At 38.5% G+C, this 18,513-nt stretch overlaps 1 protein-coding gene across 1 annotated transcript in view; it reads right to left on the bottom strand.

Annotated features, from left to right (window-relative positions):
* TAFA1 (TAFA chemokine like family member 1) overlaps nt 1-18,513 on the bottom strand; it is a gene marked incomplete at both ends in the record, with an annotated part of 193,253 nt that overhangs the window by 33,544 nt on the left and 141,196 nt on the right. The window contains one exon of the mRNA XM_079540254.1: nt 2,448-2,588. Coding sequence (XP_079396380.1) covers nt 2,448-2,588 — 141 coding nt within the window. The remainder of the gene's footprint in view (nt 1-2,447; nt 2,589-18,513) is intronic.

Genomic DNA, 18,513 nt, shown 5'->3' with positions numbered 1-18,513 from the left:
CTTCCTTCACATTTGCTGTTTGTGACCAGTGTAGAAAAGGTGTTCTACACCTGTGTCTGATCAAACACTCATGCTGGGTATACTGAGTACTAAAGTGTAGTACAATTAGCTTCCAAAAAAAGTCTTTGTCTGCAATAAAAAGGTGACCACAAGACTGCTTTGCTAATGGAGGCAACTGAAGAAAACTGCAAGTCATGGGTAGACAGTGGAAAGGGAAAGGGAAAGGGAAAGGGAAAAGGGAAAAGGGGAAAGGGGAAGACATGAGTTGAGTGTACAAATCAGTTCACTGGGTCACTTGCTCATTGTTGCTCTCTGGTTCACCGAGCCAGCTTGATTTGTGCCACAAAAGAAAATCTTATCCCGTTCAGAAAGGTGACGTCAATTTTGCATGAAGATTAGTTCAAAGAAGAATGATGGGTGGACATTACAGTCCTGACTCAAATGTGATAGCATTGGTATAACCTTCACGTTTGATGCTGTTGTAACAAAGTTATTTTAAAGCCTGTTTGAAGTTATCAGACCTCTAACAATGCTAAATCTGGTAGAACCACCAAAACTCAAGCAGCCCCCAGCCATGTATTTTAAGGAAGTGTTTTGAGTAGTAACAAAGCAAAAGTAAAATAAAAGCAGCCTTTTTGTGTGTGTGTGGAGCAATTCTGATTGCGATTCTGTTTGCAACAAACAGTCAAGCATTGACCTTGATGTGTTTTCTGATGCTATTGGACTGAGAAACTCCAAAAGTTTTCTTCTGATCCCATTAAGTCACAGTTTGGCTAATGGTATAAACAGGGCAAGACTGAGATTCAAGTTGTTTTATACACAAAGCTAAAGGAGATCATCACTACCACTATGAGTCAGACTGCTGACATGGTATCTCCTGGTTCCTCTCACCTCAAAAGTGGTTGACCTGTTTGGCTGAGAGTATACTGCTGTTCCTGAATGTCCCCAGTAAAGTAATGGATCCAAATAAGCTTTCTGAATGATGGATTGTGGTTGGACATCGTCCGCACTGTAAAACCCAATGTGGCTAAAAGGTCTCTGTCCTTTCGCTGCAGTAGGTGAACAAGATAACAAGTTGTACACGATCTTTGTAAATGTCCCCATGTAAAAAAGAGACAGCAAACTCCAGATCTTCATGTGAGTTAAAGTATTGCCATCTACAGATCTCTGACAGGAAGTTTTTTGCACCAAACAGGTCAAAGATCTGACTTTACACCGTTCAGTATGTCAAAAGTCACAAAGCAAAGTCTGGGATAAAACAAAGGCCAAAGGAAATGCCCATTCTATTAATTTTTATATGCAACATATTGGGCTTTTGAACTGTTCACCAGCCATTCTCAAAAGAAGCAATGTTCTGACTACAACAACTAAACTTGAAAAGGGAAGACATTCCTTTGTAGTTCACATTTTTGGGCTTTGAAGTCACCGTGAATCTTACCAGTGACTTCAATGGAACTAGCTTTGCACTTTTATATTAGTCATTGTTTTATCCTTAACTCCTTTCAAAATTCCAGACAAAAACGTTTCTTTTTATTGTAATCCTGATAAAGCAATTAGGCTCCAGTCCACACCTGCACCCAGCTTTCTTAACACAGCACTCTTTGAGCTCCTGTCCTCTGAGCAGAATTATGAGATCTGAATTAATGGTGTCTGCTCAACCCAGTGCCTCTCTTTCTCACGACCTGCTGAAGAACATGAGACCTTTCAAGGCTGTACAGCTGATCTCCAGTTAAGATCAGTGGTAGATTTCACCTATGGTTGTTGTTGGTTTTTTTTTTTTGACTGTGCTCAGCGGAAAAGTTTCTTTTTATTGAGTTAATTAAGCAATAATAAAATGACAGAATGTGGATTAAAGTGCAGTCTTTCAGAGGTCCATTCATAGTGCATTTTTAGTTATGAGTTCAGAAGCTGAATGGCATTCCCAGACTAACAAGACACAGATTACTGCCACATCACTTAAGACTTTGAAAGCCTTTTTGAAATCATTCAATATTTTCTTTTAGTCTTTAACCGAAATGCTTGCTGAGAAAACATTAGGTTCTCATCTCTTGAAGGTACCCCCAGTCTTTCACCTTCTTAGTGTAAAATGTAAAAATTAATGTAAAATGTAAAAACCTCTAAGCTTTGTCTACAAAGTCCTCCATTCTACGTTACCCACTGATTCTTCTGTCTCACTTCAGATACCCTTGAAGTGATGCAAGGAATAATTTCATCCAGTTATTTATTAAAGACTTGATTCTGCCACAATATCTTTTACACTGATCTGAGTGGCTGTACTGAATGCTTTACTCATATTTTTGTGAGTAAACCTCGGTGTGATCCATGTGCACAGCTTTCCTGTTGAGTTGAACAGACAACACAGCAAAGTTCCTACGTGAAATCTATAGACTTGAAGCTATTTACTGGATGGTACAGGTACATATATATATACAAGAGAAGCTACTTGCCATCAACACAGGAAGGTCTGTTTCGTGTAGTCCCAGCCACTTTCCCAGGTAGACAGGAACATTTTACTGTTTGTGATCTTTCCTCAATTCGATTCTTATTACAGCATCTGTGTGCTGCTATAACTTCACACGTTCCTCCTTCTGGCAGAAAAAGAAAAAAAAAGGGAAAAAAGAAAAAGAGACAATATTGACTTTCTGATTAGGAAGAGCAGAAGTAGTTAATCAAAGCACCCGGTGTGCTACTGTCCTTTTCTCTGCATGACTTCTATACAGCCCTACTACTACAATGCTATTTTTCTCCCATTGACTGTGACCCTTACTAAGACAGATGTTGATATACTTCCTATAGGAAATGCAGATTAATGACCCTCAAGAGCCGATATTTTTTTCCTGTCATGTATTAAAAGCTTCTCTGACATCTGTAGACTTTTGAACTAAGAAAATGAAGTAAGTCACAGTCTGGGCCTGAGGAAATGTAGGTGATGTACTACCTATGCTGCATGCAAAATGAAATAATTTTGGGATGATTTTATGCTTGTAATACTGGAAGATCTTTCTCCCAGATATTCTCTGTACAAATATTCTGTACAAAGATGGGGGTTATAGGCATCCATCTAGAAAGTACTTGATTCTAAGCCAGCTCACAGTCCATAGTGGGTGATAGTCAGCCTCTCCAAACTACAGAATGGTGCAACAGCATTTCCCTCCACTACCCCACTCACAAAATGGGCAGTTTAAAGCCAGAAATACTGTCATCATGGGCAAGGATTAATTTGTCTTCTCCTTCATTGCCCCTTATGACTATTTGCAATGATCTGTTTGGATGGAGTGCACAAAGGAGTGATAGGCAGAGAAATGAAGTCATAGGGTTCATGAATCCCTGGTGTCTGTGGCATACACTTAGACACAGAAATGAATTGTCACATGTACCATTCCCATTCACCTTAGCAATACAGTGCAAGGATTGCCACTTTGGCATTCCCCCTTTTACTGAAAAAGCTTTGAGAGCTTGTGAGCATGTGTAGATGCTGGCCCATATCTGGATGTGAAGAAGGAATCTGGCCTTCCAGGATGAGTCAGTGCATCAAAGCTGGTGAACACCCATTAAAGTACATGAGCTTGGGTTGCATGGTCTTGGAGTTAAGCACTGATGAGTCTGCAAGCTTGAGACAAGACTGCAGAAAATAACTGCCTCAGCTGGAAAGAAATGCTGCTGCATGTACTACTTGTTAGGTACATTTGATCTGCTGACATGGGATTTTTGAAAGCCAGTAGGTACCACAGAAGAGAGATCCCAACAATTCAGAAAGCCATTATTTGACAAAAGGTCATTTAGTTGTCTCTTTGGAGGAAGAGGAATTGTGACAATCAACTCAGCCCCAAATCCTTGTGTTTTTCTAAGAAATAGTTCTTCACATAAACTCCCTGTTCCCCCATCCAAATCATATTGAAAGCCATAAAAACATTCGCACTGTTTGACTCATTATGGTCATGTCCTAAGAGAAGAAGGATTTGTGATTTTATTGATTGCACGTACAACAATAAAAATAATGTATGTGGTAATAAGTATTTCTAATTTTAGATTATGTATACTGTCTGGTAAATATCTGTGAATAAACTAAAAGCTTCATTTCCTCTATTAATTTCCTGTATGAGTACTAATAACCACATGAGCTAGTCTTTCTCATTTGATTATCTGTTCAAAATAATGGGTTGTGGTTGATGAGCTTTATAACACCTTTAATTGTAATGTGGAAGCTCAAGTTGTTGCAGCAGTAAAGAATTTAACTACAAGTGCATAGCTGCATAGGAGTGGGAAAACATAACAAAACTATAAAAGCAATGTAAAAACCCTTTTGTTACCACTGGGTAGTTATGTACATTAATTGGAACTTTTAATTGTTCCGACTATAAAAATATCAGAATATACCCACAGTAATGCTACTGCTAAGACTAAAGATTGTGCAATGCATTATGAAGTTTTCTCTGCAGTGTCTGTTTCTTGGATGGAAACACAAGCAGAACCGTAGCTGGAAATATTTTCCTTGAGCAAAAGAAAAATATTTTCCCCTTACTTCCATTCCTCTAGTTGCTTGAGCTTCTCAGGTTTAATATTAAAGATTAATTCCATTGAAACCATTCCATGGGAGATGTAGCATGGAAGTAGCAACCTTACACACTGCCAAGAGGTGAATTGTTAATAAAACTACCAGTTAAACAGTGCACACAGAATATTTTGGACTTCACGCCACAAACACAAAGATTGTTTGTGCAGTGCAGGTGCATGATGGCATTTGTTCTCTCTTGATGCTGTTTGCTGTTTCAGTGTTGAAATTACATATGTCAACTTTTAGTTAAAAGGGAAGAAAAAGAAGATGTTGTTCACAAGAAGCATTGCATTTGGAGAGTCAACACATTTTGTTCACCTGCCTAGGGCTTGACACAGAATACTAAAGATCTTCTCACATGAGGAGTAAATTTTATTGAAACAAAACTGGTGTCCAGTCAAAAATGACATCTTTAATCCTGCTGGGTAACTATGGATTTCAACCCTAAGGGCACCCTTTGAAATTTGGAAACTGGAATATTCCCCCCTCAGTTCCATTACTGTCATAGAAATGAGAAGAGATTCAGAGAATATTATTTTTTATTGTCTTTCCAGTTGTCATCAGCAGATCTCTGACAAATCACAGCAATATGCTCAGTGCTCATATTATACATAAAAATATACATCTCATAGGTATATCAACTTGTTTTTTAAAAAAAGAGAGGGAACAATACTCAAAGACATTTTGTAGTGCCTACTAGGGATGACCTGGATGGTAGACAGAAAAATATTTATATTGCATGAATGTATTTCAAAACTGATGGACTTTTAAAGAACATGGATTATTGACTCCAAACTTCTCTTTGGAAGACATTCCCATCTGGGAATGTATACAAAGGAATACTTAGGAATTTAAATGACAATGTGGATTATTGACCTGATAGTCAATATATATGATAGATATATATATATAGACAATGATAGTCAATAGAGTGCAGTGGAAGTTTGAATCTTTGTCACAAACAAGAGAAATAACGCTTCTTTTTCTTCTTCTTCTTTTTTTTTTTTTTAAACAATTTATGGTCTGCTGAGCTAGTCTGTCTTCTGGCTTTGTTTCTACAATAATGGCCTTATCTAACTCATTTAAGACAATTGGGGATTCTCCATTGATTTTAAAAGGAGAGGAAAGCACCCTAAACACATCTCAGTTAAGAGTGCTATGACTGTCTTGCTGACAGCTACATCCCATGAGGTGGTTGCTTAAGTAAGAAGACAAGAGAAATAGCTTTGTTTGGTTGCTTATTTGCTATTTCCCCTCTTGCAGGAAATTGGGAAGATTAGAAATGCATCGGAACTCACAAATCAGGAGCAGTTTTGCTCTTTCTTCAAGAAACTTTGGAGATGAACAGAAATGTCCTATCATAACTTAAATCTTTTTTGACAACAGTCATTAGCAGGACTTGATAGGAAGAGCAGATAACCACTTCTAAGCACTCAGTTCAGGATGCCCTGAAATTTGGGAATTTGCTACCTATCTAAGCAAGAGGGACAGAATCAAATTCTGGAAAGGAATTTGGACTACCAAGGATTGCAACTGTCCGTGGCATTATGACTATCCTCAGATGTCCTAGCTTCCTGGAAGTCTTTATTCTGCATAAGTTTAAATATTAAAGTGTAGAAATTACCTATCATTCTTACTGTAGGACAGGGACAACTGTTTGCTACTGCCTGCAAATGGATTAATTCTAATTGGAAGACACCTAACTCCTGAAAACACGTTCATTTTTTATCTCAGTTATAAAGCCACCTTGAGTTTACACACCACAGAGTGAAATATTTTATCCTAAGTATGAACCTACAGCGGATGGCTGTGATTTAAAACACCTAATCAGCTACAGGCACTGAGCGCATGCCTGGCAGAAGCCAAGAAGCCATCTTCTAGTCATCTCTGTTCTTTATATCTCTAGCTGAGAGGTAATAATAAAAGCATATTTTGCACTTCAAAATTATAACTTGCCTCTGTATTCTAGCAGAGCCTGAACTTATCAGTAAACAAACATAAAAAAGGAAAAACAGCACTACTGATTTGTGTTATACATTGTGGAAGTCATTAACTATGACTCAGGTAGCAAAACTTATACGTTCTCTCTTTGACAGTGATGACAATTTAATAGTATTTGACTCTACTGAGTTGCACTGAGCATCCTGCAGCAATGAGAAAGGTTGTTTATCAAAATGATAAACATGTTTTCATTTCCTCCTTGGCTGCATGTATGTGATCAGAAGTCTAAGACCATCAAGAATTCACTTATTCTGGCCACCAGGCAGACATTAAGCTATTCAGGACCATCTGTGCTTGAAATGAGCTCCATTTAATGGACCTTCCTAGAGCAGGTCAGTCGTAATGAATGCGTGTGTGCATGAATGCATGAGCAAAGCAGCACTTCGGTGAGACTTCTTGGGCTGTTTGGCAGAGGCACAGGCGGCTGATAGATAAGATAGGCCTTTCTTTTTGGGGTCATATGCCCAGTGATTTTAGAATTCAGACCCTCTGTTGCATTTGTTTCCATCTCATCTTCAATGCATCACGCAACCTGATTCAGCTGAAGGTTGTTATGAGAAATTGTTTGTTTCTTTCAGAAAAACAGTGATACCCAGACAACTTATATGCTCTGCTGGTCATATTCTGCCCTCTGTTACACCGTATGTAGTAACTATAGGAAAGTGAACAATGGAGATCATTATGGATCAAATCCTAACAACATTTCCAGACATCTTACTAGAAATATGACTAGATTTGATAGCTGTACTTATTTATATAGCCTCAGTTAAGTCTGTTCCAGTGCTATCATCCTATGTGAAATCATACACCCAGTGACATTATTCTGAAAAGTGCTAAAGTATATGCAGATACTGCTATACCTAGGGGCAGTCACAGAAAACTTTAAACAGAATTGAAGTTCTTCAGAGTGAAAAAAACCAATAACATGACAGCAAAAATTCTTCAGATGCTTACAGATGCACTGCACAAGTGCTTACAGAAACCACAGGATAAAAAAAATTGCACATTTGCCACATCATGTCTTTATACAAACATCCTAGAGAACAAAAAGGTAATGCTGTGATGGTTTCTAAAAAGGATTCAGATTTGGGGGCAGCAGTTTGAAGTTTGTAGTTTGAATAAGCTTTGGAAACTTCCCAGGTGTAATTAATACATTCATACGCTTTAATCAAAATGTTTATGCCAGCTAATGTGCCAGAACCACAGACTACACTGTGCTCAGGGGAAAATATCATATTTTACTTTACTCTAAGAAATAATAAGCCACTACTCTATTACCTACAAAGGAACATTTTTGCTTCTAACAGCAATTCGCATACAAATGGAAAAACGAAGTCCCCATGCTACTCCGTGAGCCACTTCAGTGAACAAATAAAAAACTCATCATAGCCCCACTGCAATTATACTCCCATTTTTATTTTACATATCGTTCTCTGACACGCTGTTTCTGCTCCAGAAAGAGTAGGCTCAAGTTTACAGGACACATTTCTTCACATACAGTGACAATGGCTGCAGAGCAAGCAGGGTTGCTATTCATTTTGGTGAGGGAGGATAACTACAGCTCACCAAGTTACAGAACAGTTGAATTGGGCCCATGAACATTTAATAACACAAAGGTACCCTCAAAAATAAAAATAAAAATGAATGAAAGTATAAAATGGTAGTGTTAAGCCAGAACCCAGGTTTCTAATTCATATTAAATTCTTGCCCATTACGATAACTGACATAAATAGATTCATGGGCTACTAACTATATGCAGCATTGCAGTAAGGGTGGTATTTGTAACTCACTGCACGTGTTCTGTGTGCCTCCTGGTTATACACTGCATTACTTTTGCCCTGGGGATCAGAATAGGCTGCAGTGTTCTGTTTCCTAAATTTATATTTACATTTTCATTAATATTCAGTATTTTCTTTGTCATTACGTGGAACATATACTATTTTCAGTGTGGAGCACTCCATGCAACGCACACGACTCCCACTGTGAATCATTAAGTTTTAGGTTTTAGGTTGGGATATCATTTTTGCGAACATTGTTGCTATGAGAGATTTCTGGAGACAGAGGGTGTCTCCTGCAATGAAAATGCTATTTGTTTGCAAAAGATCAGAACAAGTATTTCCACAAGGAAGTAACAAAATTTGGTTTCTGACAGATTCACTTCATCAGGTTGGATACTGGAAAAAAAACCTTTCAAGAAAGAGATGTGAGGCAGTAGCATAGGCTGCCCAGGGAGTGGTGGAGTCACCATTCTTGGAGGTGTTCCATAGCCATGGAGATGTGGCACTGAGGGACGTGGTCAGTGGGCTGTTAGCGATGGGTTGGGGTTGGACTTGGTGATCTTAGTGGTCTTTTCCAGCCTTAATGATCCTATGATCCTGGCTTTCCGAGCTGCTACTGAAGCTTATTACGATATCTGATCATTTAAAGAATACTTGTGGAGATCACAGCTCAGCTTTCCTGGTGGGTGGTGCAATTTGTCCTCTTGGTTCAGGGCCCTAAGTCCTGTATCACTGATACAATGACCCTAATTTCTCATCAGACTAATCCTCTTGGTTCACACTGACCTGTGGCACATGTGATCTGAGTCTGAGCATGAACTGCTGGGCAAAGCAGGTCCTCTACAGCTGGAACAAATTGCATTAGAGGTAAAAGCTTTCACTGATTTTAGAGTTAGAATTCAAAACCTAAGATGGGCACTGTGCATTCAGCTAAGACATCTCTGATTATTTACTGTGCTCAAAGTTAATTTTCTGAGACCCTTTTTGACAGCAAGGGACGTTTCCATGAAATCAAACTTTTCTACAAAAAAAATCAAATAAAAAAAATCCAGAACAACAAGAAGAAAACACTGTCTTTAAAGTATTTTGTTCAAAGGAATGTTAATATTTCATTTGAATACTAACTCATTTCTTTTTTTTTTTTTTTTTTTGGTTGCATTTGTATTTTATTTCCCATTCAGTATAATAGTGAAAGCAGGGATATGCAAAGCTCTAATTAACACATGGATTTGTAGCCTTTTATAATTTTCTACTAATGCTCTCCCATCAGCCACAGGAGGCTTTTTATCTGGGAGATTTACAGATTCTTATACTTACACTCGGAATAGACTCTGATCCACAATAGCTGGTTTATTCACAGAAATTAAAAATAAGTATTTTTTGAAAAGGAGATACAGTATGGATTCTACTCTCGAATTCACAAAGAAAACGCAGAGCACACCAGTGTATAAGATGTGGGAGGATCTAGGGCAGGCTTATGGATTTCCATATCAAACCAATATACACACTAGAGAATAAGTCTTTCTACTAAAGAGCCTTGCAAATTGATCTCCTGAGAAATTCGCACAGAACCTTATTCTTATGCATATTAAAAAAAAAAAAAAAAAGAAATCTCTTAAAGATGAATCAAAGGAAAAATGGTATCCAGGAAAACAAGGCAGGCTTCGAGCAGCTCCTGCCTCTGGCACTGCATTTCAAATGGCAGTGCAATAACCAGAGCTGGGTGCAGCAGGACAACGGGGCAAGAGGGACTGGGGAGGAATGCTGATGAGGAGCTTCTAGCTTTTAAGTTAAGTTGTTGGTAGATTTGGTTATGATTTTGCATGCCTGTGTACTCATGTCTAAATGACAGAATTTAGGAGAAAATCCCACCTATTGTGTGCGTGTGCTGTTCCTGATAGGCAGCAGTGCAGTGCTGCCTGCAGAGGGCCATGCACATATCCTGTATGTCTGATTGCTTTTTTGTCACAGGAAGTGTTGAAAGTGAATTGTAATAGGTACTATTAACATTCTTGTATAGATGAACTACAAAAGGCAGAGATGTAACCCACGAGGCAGCCAAGAATCCAACGTTCTCTTAGTGGGGATCTTCAGTCTTTTAATGAGACTTTTCTACTTCAAAGGGAGATCAGCTTACAGCAACTTCAAGAAATTAGAAGTTTTGGCAAAATGTACAGCTCCTGAGTGACATTAAGAGACATATCTGAAGAGGCAGGGCTTTGACAGCTCAGAAAGAGAGGAATATTATTTTTGAGAGAACTTAAGTTTGATACAAAAATGAGTAATAGGCACCATGATTCGAATTGCCACTGAATTTCTGTATCGCTTGTAAATGGGATTTCTTTGACTAAGTGATGTCAGCCTGGACAACATGATCAGAAAACCTTGAATCTTTACAGAAATCTTGTCCTTTGTCGCTTGAGTGGTTTGCAAAGTTTAATATTTGATTCTTCAGAGAGGATCTGAAAATATAATACGTGGAAAATGTACTACGCCCGCATTCAGGCAGTGCTCCTTCTATAACTTAAACTGCAGCCAGAAGTACAAGCTAGAGACAGAAAAGACCCATGGTGCTAACAAAGCTGTGGAGAAATGAACTATCCTGCTATTGCCATCTCCAATTCCTTGACAGAGTGCAGACAAAATCTGTACAGGAATTAGGCTTGAAAATGTCCTAACAGAAAATTGAGGTGAACCACAGGATATTGCAAATCCAAAGAATGGATGTCAAATGGAATGAGTCTTAGTAAACGGACACAGTGAAAGATAGGATCATACTCTTTTCAGATGGAATAATTAAGCTGGTAAGAATTACGTGATTGAGGCGCAGATGTTGAGAGATGAACATGGGAGTATGCATGAAAAGCCATTGCTGAGAAAGTTTTGAGATGTTATTCTATGCCCGTGGTGTTTCTAGATCTTCAAAATGACCGATCCTTTTATTCAGTGCTTGCAGCTTCAGCCTATTCTTCAAACTAGTAAACTATACTCCTTTTCCCATCCATCTCAAAAGAGACTCCAAATTGCTGTTGCTATATTCATAATTTATCCTTTGCATGTTTCATACAAAGCTAGAAAATCTCTCACTTAGGAATTTGTGAAAACATCGATAATGAAAAAACAATTTAAAAGATCATCAATAACCAATTTTAAAATCCAGATTTTCAGTGGAAACAAAATGATGCAGGGTCCTTAAACTCGTCAAAAAGCAGAACCATGCGATTCTACACAGTTTGTCTTTTGACATGATTGCCGTAAATAAATTCATCCCCAGATAATTTTATCCACTAAGGTGATTAGCCTATGGAGAGACTATGATGTGTTTACTGAGCAGAGTAACATAGTTTATGGTAATGTTCTTGTCATGCTTTAAAAATGTGCGAGGTGGTTTTTATGAAGTAGTTAGATAAGGGGTGGTGAAAGTAATGTGAACCATAAAGAATGTACAGTGATGGAGAGCCAGGAATGCATAGATACTGAGGACAAACTGATCTAGAGAATTATTACCAGTGCAGAAGCTGCATTAATCTTCCACAGAATGGCAATAAATAAAATAACAATGAGGAACAGGACTGAGAGAATTTGACCAACATGTAGAGTGGCATCAAAGATTAGACATTTTAAATGGAATCTCTCATAGACAGGCTGTCTTGCTATAGTGGCAGTAACTTTTTTTGTCAATGGGGTTGACCACCTGCTAGAAAATTCATGAATAACAAAACAAAGGTCCGTAAGTTACGGCATATGTAATGAAAATGTCATTGTACAGGTGCTGTGTGACATGAGCAGTAGCAGTAAATTCTGTACTCCGTTGCAGCCACACAATGTCAAGCAGTCATTTCTCAGTGCATGAGTGTGCACATTATTCTATCCCATATATTTCTAGAGCCATTCATATCGTTTGGACCAGCAGCTGGTCTCATACTTGAGTAGAAAATGATCCTTTTTCCAGGAAGTGACTGTGCAATGGCACAGAGGGACAGAGGGTGGAGGTGAAGGACCAGAAGCAATCAGCTGGTTTTGCATTGGAAGGTGTTTCACACCGTATGTATTATCCGTAGCCATATGTATTGTCTATAGATGAATCTTATATTCTGCAGCCTAAGGAATTTATAGCATGTTCATTACTGAACTGTATTTAGTTAAATACTTAAGGAAATGTTACAGGCTGGATACGTGAAGAACAATGTTTTAATTTTCAGGCTAATCTACTAGGGTTATAAATTGATGAGTTTTAAAATGTTCTTTGTCAGAATAATCTATTAAATCCAGATTGAAGCATAATTCAACTGTTTAATGTCTAATCTGTACCAGAATAGGTCTGAGGGAGAGATGCAGAAGGTGATGTGGGTTTCAGAAGATGATGTGGGATTCAGCCTTTTCTCCTCTCAATTTTCATCTCTTCAGTGTGGCTACTTCCATGAGAAGCCTTAGTGGAAAGGTGGTTGCCTCCTCCTCAAAAATGTTTTGAAGATGAGGACTATTTTGAGGCACTTGTTTGGTCTGATTATAACGTTGGCTTCCTTGTATTGGCTTCTTTCTGCTTTGTTTCAGTGACGTTAATTTCAAACAGAACAAGTCTGATAGATTTCTCATTTCTCAAACTGATTCAGTCACTCCTAAGCCCTCTTTCCCCGTACATTTCTGAGCAGTCTCTACCCCAAGCTGCCTTTTATCTCAAGTCTCCGAGTTTTGATGTCTCTCTCCTCTCTGTTGCTGTTGATGAGCAATATTTTATTTCCTGTCACCTTGATTTGCTCTGTCTTTCCGCTCCAGCTCTCAGCACACAATTCAAACCATGATTTATTCTGGTTCTCTCTTTTTACCTTTTTTTGTAACTGCATTGAATGCTTCTCTCTTTGACAATTTCTTTCTCGTCTCTCTTGAAGCTCCTGGTGAACAACACAATACAATACTACCTCCTGATAATTGATCATCTGGCTCCTGTTCAGATTTGTACTGCTTCTTTGAATACATGTGCAATTCAGTTCACTCCATTCCCTTACAATACAAATAAAAAGGGCTGCATACTTGAGTGGAAATACATGAAGTCTAGTGAGCACATAATTTCCTACTTTCAAAGCAATGTGTGATACATTGCAGTGTTGGCTTGAAATTCATTTTAATTTATTTTTTTTATTAGTTAAACAGCAGCAGTGTGCTGAGAGCACAGAACCAAAGAGGCCAGGCAGAATATGTGAGTATTTTTCTTTCTCCTGTTTACCCATGATAATGATCAGTATTCATCTAAATACTATCTCTGAGAGTTTGAGGTAGGCTTTTTCTTAATTAATAGCTGCCTTTTAAATGGATATTTTTTTTAACTAAAACACTGTTTGTGAAAAATATTGACGCTCCATTGGCAAACATCAATACATTTCAAATCCAGAAAAAATCCCTGTCTCAAAGGGATTATTATTCAAACAGTTCATTTCTTTTTAGTGAATTCCAGTTTCTTTCCTGTATAGCCAACCAAGGAAACCGGAGCATCAACTACTTAAACTGTGTTGAGTGGTCCTCAGATTTGGGAAACTTCATCATTCTGGGCAGATTCATTTTCTCCATTCTCAGTTCAGCTTCCCCTTTCCCTTCTCACCTGCATTTCCAATCTTGAAAATTTTGAGTAGCATTTAATTTAAATGGGCTGACATTGGAAAAAATGAAAAATACCTGCATACTACATACAATAGGGCATCTCTGCCAATTCTTTCTAATAAAGGTTTAGAAATTATAAGCAGAAGAGGTCAAGTTGCCCATTCCTTTCTCAGTAACTAAATGCTTCGCTCTGCACACTCATGAGCATCTTGCTCAATTTATTTTCACATTATTTAAGCAATTGGGCTTCTGCTGGTGCAACAAGGGATCCTCGAAAGACAACATTCCAGCATTTAATGTGATCCACTATTGGGCTGAAAAGTGAAAAAAAAATATTCTGTGTTTTCTTTTGCTCTGTATTGCTCATTAACTCTAATTGTAATGCTATGACCAACTGAACACCACTACTCCCCATTCTGTGTTTACAGATGTCAGATACATTTTAGATGGTCATCACATACCCCATCATCATTATCACCACTTAGCCAAGCTGTGCATTTGCTGCTTCTCTTCATCTTTCTTCATAAGCCTGCCTCCATCACCTTAATTATGTCTATTGCTCTTCTCTGCATCATTGACATCACCGGTACTGATGGTCTTAGGATTCTACTATATAATAATAACATTATTATTAACCAGTAATAAAAATTCATTGCTCTTAAGTTAAGGAGTATTATTATCTCCTCTTAAGACAGGCAATCTGCCCTCTTTTCCCAACCTAGCATTTATCTCCAGTCTGTTCTTCAGTACAGTACTGTTAGTTAAACACAGACAACAAACATGAGTTAATCAAGTTTCAAAAATATTTGTGCATCAGCGTATAAACTGAAATTTACACAGGCATTTATCTGTTACTGCTTAGGCTGTATGGAGACAGACAAGGAATGGAAAACAAGCAATAGAAATAGAGACAGATGCCATGTAATAGAAAAAACTAGCCAACAGTCTGAGGGTGGAAGAGGAACACCATATCTAATTGAAATGGTGCTCCGTGCTCTCCAGCAGTGCTCACTACCAGGCAACTCAGGAAGCTATCCCTGCTCTTTGACAAAACACCACCACATTCCGGCTTTTTCTTCTCCATTGTAACAGCTAACAATTTTCCAGTGTCAATAGCTGAACACTTCTTTTCCCCAGCTTTATTAGCTCACATTTTTTGAGTTCCACTTGTTCTATTTTCTGGGCCTGTTTTTCAAATTTTTCGGATCATTTTCATTATGACTCATCTGTCACAAAACATATTTAAACATGACAGATAGATGGGTATATATCTGGATAAAGCCAGACCACAACCTGGATAAAGCAATTCCCAAATATTTATCTTAAAACTCAAAAGATGAAGGCATTTTCTTGCTTGGCTCGGAACTAGCACCTGTATTACCCCTGTGGCTCAAAATGGAGTAAGGGGAACAGAGTTTTCAGCCTAACCTGCTCTGATATCCAACAACACAGAGATGTGGGTTTGTATCTTTTTCCAAAGAGAGTTTTCTTCTTACTGCTAACAAACACCACACCAGCAAAGAGGGATTCTTAACCTCGCAGCCAGGAAGCTACTGGCTCTCCACTGAACAAACAGAAATGTAATATCAGTAATACCTTAAAGGCAGGCTTGGTTGACAAACAGGTGTTCTTGCTGTAAGACAGTTTTCTTATTGATCTGTGCTAACATCTTGCAGAAGTGAACAATCTCATTGCCATGTCAAAGGCTAACCATCTGTGAACAAGTAATGCAGCCAGAAAATCCATGTTGCTACAATAATAGCTTTAGGACGTGGGTCTTATTTCAAACACCACAGAAAGAAGTCCACAGAAAACATCGAAGAAAACCTTGCTCTTACATACTAGCGTATCCAGAAAAAAATACAAATTTTGTCTAAATACATTACAATAATTTACATATTCTCTGGGGGAGGTAAGCTACCGTAATCATTATAAAGTTCATTTATGCCATTTCCATCTTTGATCTTAGCCCTTCTCTTATTTAGAAAGCATAATTCACTCTGTGGGACAACTTACCTGTACAATGCCTGAATATATGTATTAATACTTTCAGGATCAGATACTTTTCACAGCAGTTACTAACGTTTAGCCATACTGAAATTGTAGACTTAATAACAGTTCCGAGCGACTGATATGCAATCACAGTTTCATACCACGGGCATTCCAAGAATTAATGGTTCTGGAAGGGAAATCTAATGGCTGCTGTTTCTCAAACCAAGAGATGGCCTTTCTTGTGAGAGCTTTCCTATCTTGGTGAGATAGCACTGGTCCTAAATGATTGCTTTATCAGAAGAAGTAAGGCTGCTTGCCCCAGGTTTTGAGTGAGGGATTTAATAATCTGGTTGCTCACATAAGAACGTGGACCAGGATTTTCCATTTATCAAGGTTATTAACTGTTTGTTTTATCTGCCTTTGTGAGTATCTAAGTATTACAGACATGGTTTTATCATTGGAAAATCTAAGGTTCTGGTGAGATCTATAAGGATTAAATTTTGTCCTCCTGTTTGAAATGGTGCCTATTTGAAATGGCTGGTTATGCACGGGGAACCATATCCATGGGGAACCATATCATGCAATACCACTGAGTGTGGCAGCGGGGGGCAACTGCAGTTCCCCTTCTCCTGATGGGGACCTGTGTGGAGCAAAGCTGAGCAGGTGGCCTCTCAGATCCAGGCAGGAACAGTGAGGGTACATGAACACATATGATTCACTGCCATCACCTCAGCAAGTAGGATGCTTGGCATCACTAGAAACCAATGAAATGCAAACCTGTATCTCTTCCCCCTCATTTACATCCAAGATAACAGTGTCACAGCATAGGGCACAGAGCAGAAAGCACACATGCTTGTAACATCCATGGTCCTGAGCTTCCGCAGTGGCAATGTTAGGGAGGGAATCCTTAAGCCTGGGACCTTTCATCTCAGCACAGCAGAACACAGCTGCCCCAGATTTCTCATTCTCCTTCCCTGCTCTGTTTCTTCATGTTTTCATTGCAGAGATCCAAAGCCTATCATTCCCAGCCAACACAGATAAACTATCTGTGAGGTCCACTCAATTTATTAACAAGTACTGCAAACAGATCAAATCTCCTGGGTGTTTGTGGTCTCCTTCCTTCCCACTATCAGTTTTGTTGACTTGCTTCAGCTGAAAATATGCACAATCTGGGTAGGATAGGGAAAGCATTGAGGAGACTGACAATAGAAAAAACTACTGCAGAGAGCTACAGCAGAAAACAGAAAATGCAGCTCTGTCAGGAATTCAGTAAACTCATGGTTCTTGCTTCTTGGTTCATCTCAGCCCCAAGCCTCAAAAACAGCCAAATGGCACTTCTTGATGTATATGTGCATACTTGTTTACTTTTCAAAGTAATTAGCTTTTAAAGTATTACGAGGGAGCTGAACAAATGTACCGTGCAGTTCCAAACACAATACAAGAGAAACTGTTTACATTTGAATGAATTTACTTTGCTGGAACCATGCATGTATCTGCCGAGTGGACGCTTAATGTTGAACATGCTTAATGTTGAACATTAATTATACAAACAAAAGAAATGGCACAAAGCTGTTGTCTCTGTTAGTTTTCTTCCAAGATTAATCCCTCTTTCTGTTAAAGGTTTTGTGTCCTAAATAAATTACTAGCTGTGACTGCTTCAAAAGAGATGATATTTAAGAAGACTGAAAATATGCACTGATCAATGTCCCCAGACAAACAAGCTTTTAGCTCTTGCTGCTCACTCACCGACCCTCACTTTCATCATGCTGTGAATTTCATCAGATGGTCATCAGCGTGATGGACTGATGATATCTCTGCTCCCTTCTTCCACTTATCTAACTTACTGGGCCTCCCAGTCAACTGCTTTAGGTTTTGTGGCTTTGTTTCTGATTCTCCAGAGGCAGAGCAGGGACTTTGGCATAAAAACAAGGAACAAAACAAGAAGTGTAAAACTGCACTGCTTGAAGGAATATAGGTTTTGTTAACGTGGATGTTTAACACTAAACTCATAGATATTTTTGGCTGTAGATTATAAAAAAAAAAAGGCATTTTTACAAAAGATAATGGCATTCATCATTGAAAAAGATGCAAGCAATATAAGATGAAATCTACTGTCTTGTTTTGGCCAAATTCCCTATAGACAGAATGAAACAGTGTCCCAAGAAAACCCAGTAATTCCACAAAGCAGCAGATATCATCTCATCAGGACTATTTTCTGGGAAATATCATCCACTGTACCAGTCCTACAAGACAGCCAGGTTTATGGTTACCCCACAGATTTTTGAAAGTCTTGCACAGAATTATGGATTGCCTTACCCAGACATCATACCATGATATTCATTATAGTCTTATTTGTCACCTCCTGACAGGAGGTGGATTTGGTGTGTGTGTGTGAAAGGGAACACGAGCTTCGAACAGCTGAATCATATTGCCAGATGAACTAGGAACATTCAGACACAGGAGAACCAATCTCTCTACCTGGTTTTCCCCTGTAAAGCTAAGCCAGATAACAGTCATACTCTTCTGTATGCTGTAAGAATTACAATGAAGAATAAAATAGAAATATCCATTTCCATATTTCCATTAGGCAAA

This window comes from Tetrao urogallus, assembly GCF_951394365.1.
Source record: "Tetrao urogallus genome assembly, chromosome: 10".
NCBI lineage: Eukaryota > Metazoa > Chordata > Aves > Galliformes > Phasianidae > Tetrao > Tetrao urogallus.
The sequence above is the reverse complement of the archived record's forward strand: the minus strand, read 5'-3'. Positions and strand labels throughout refer to the sequence as shown.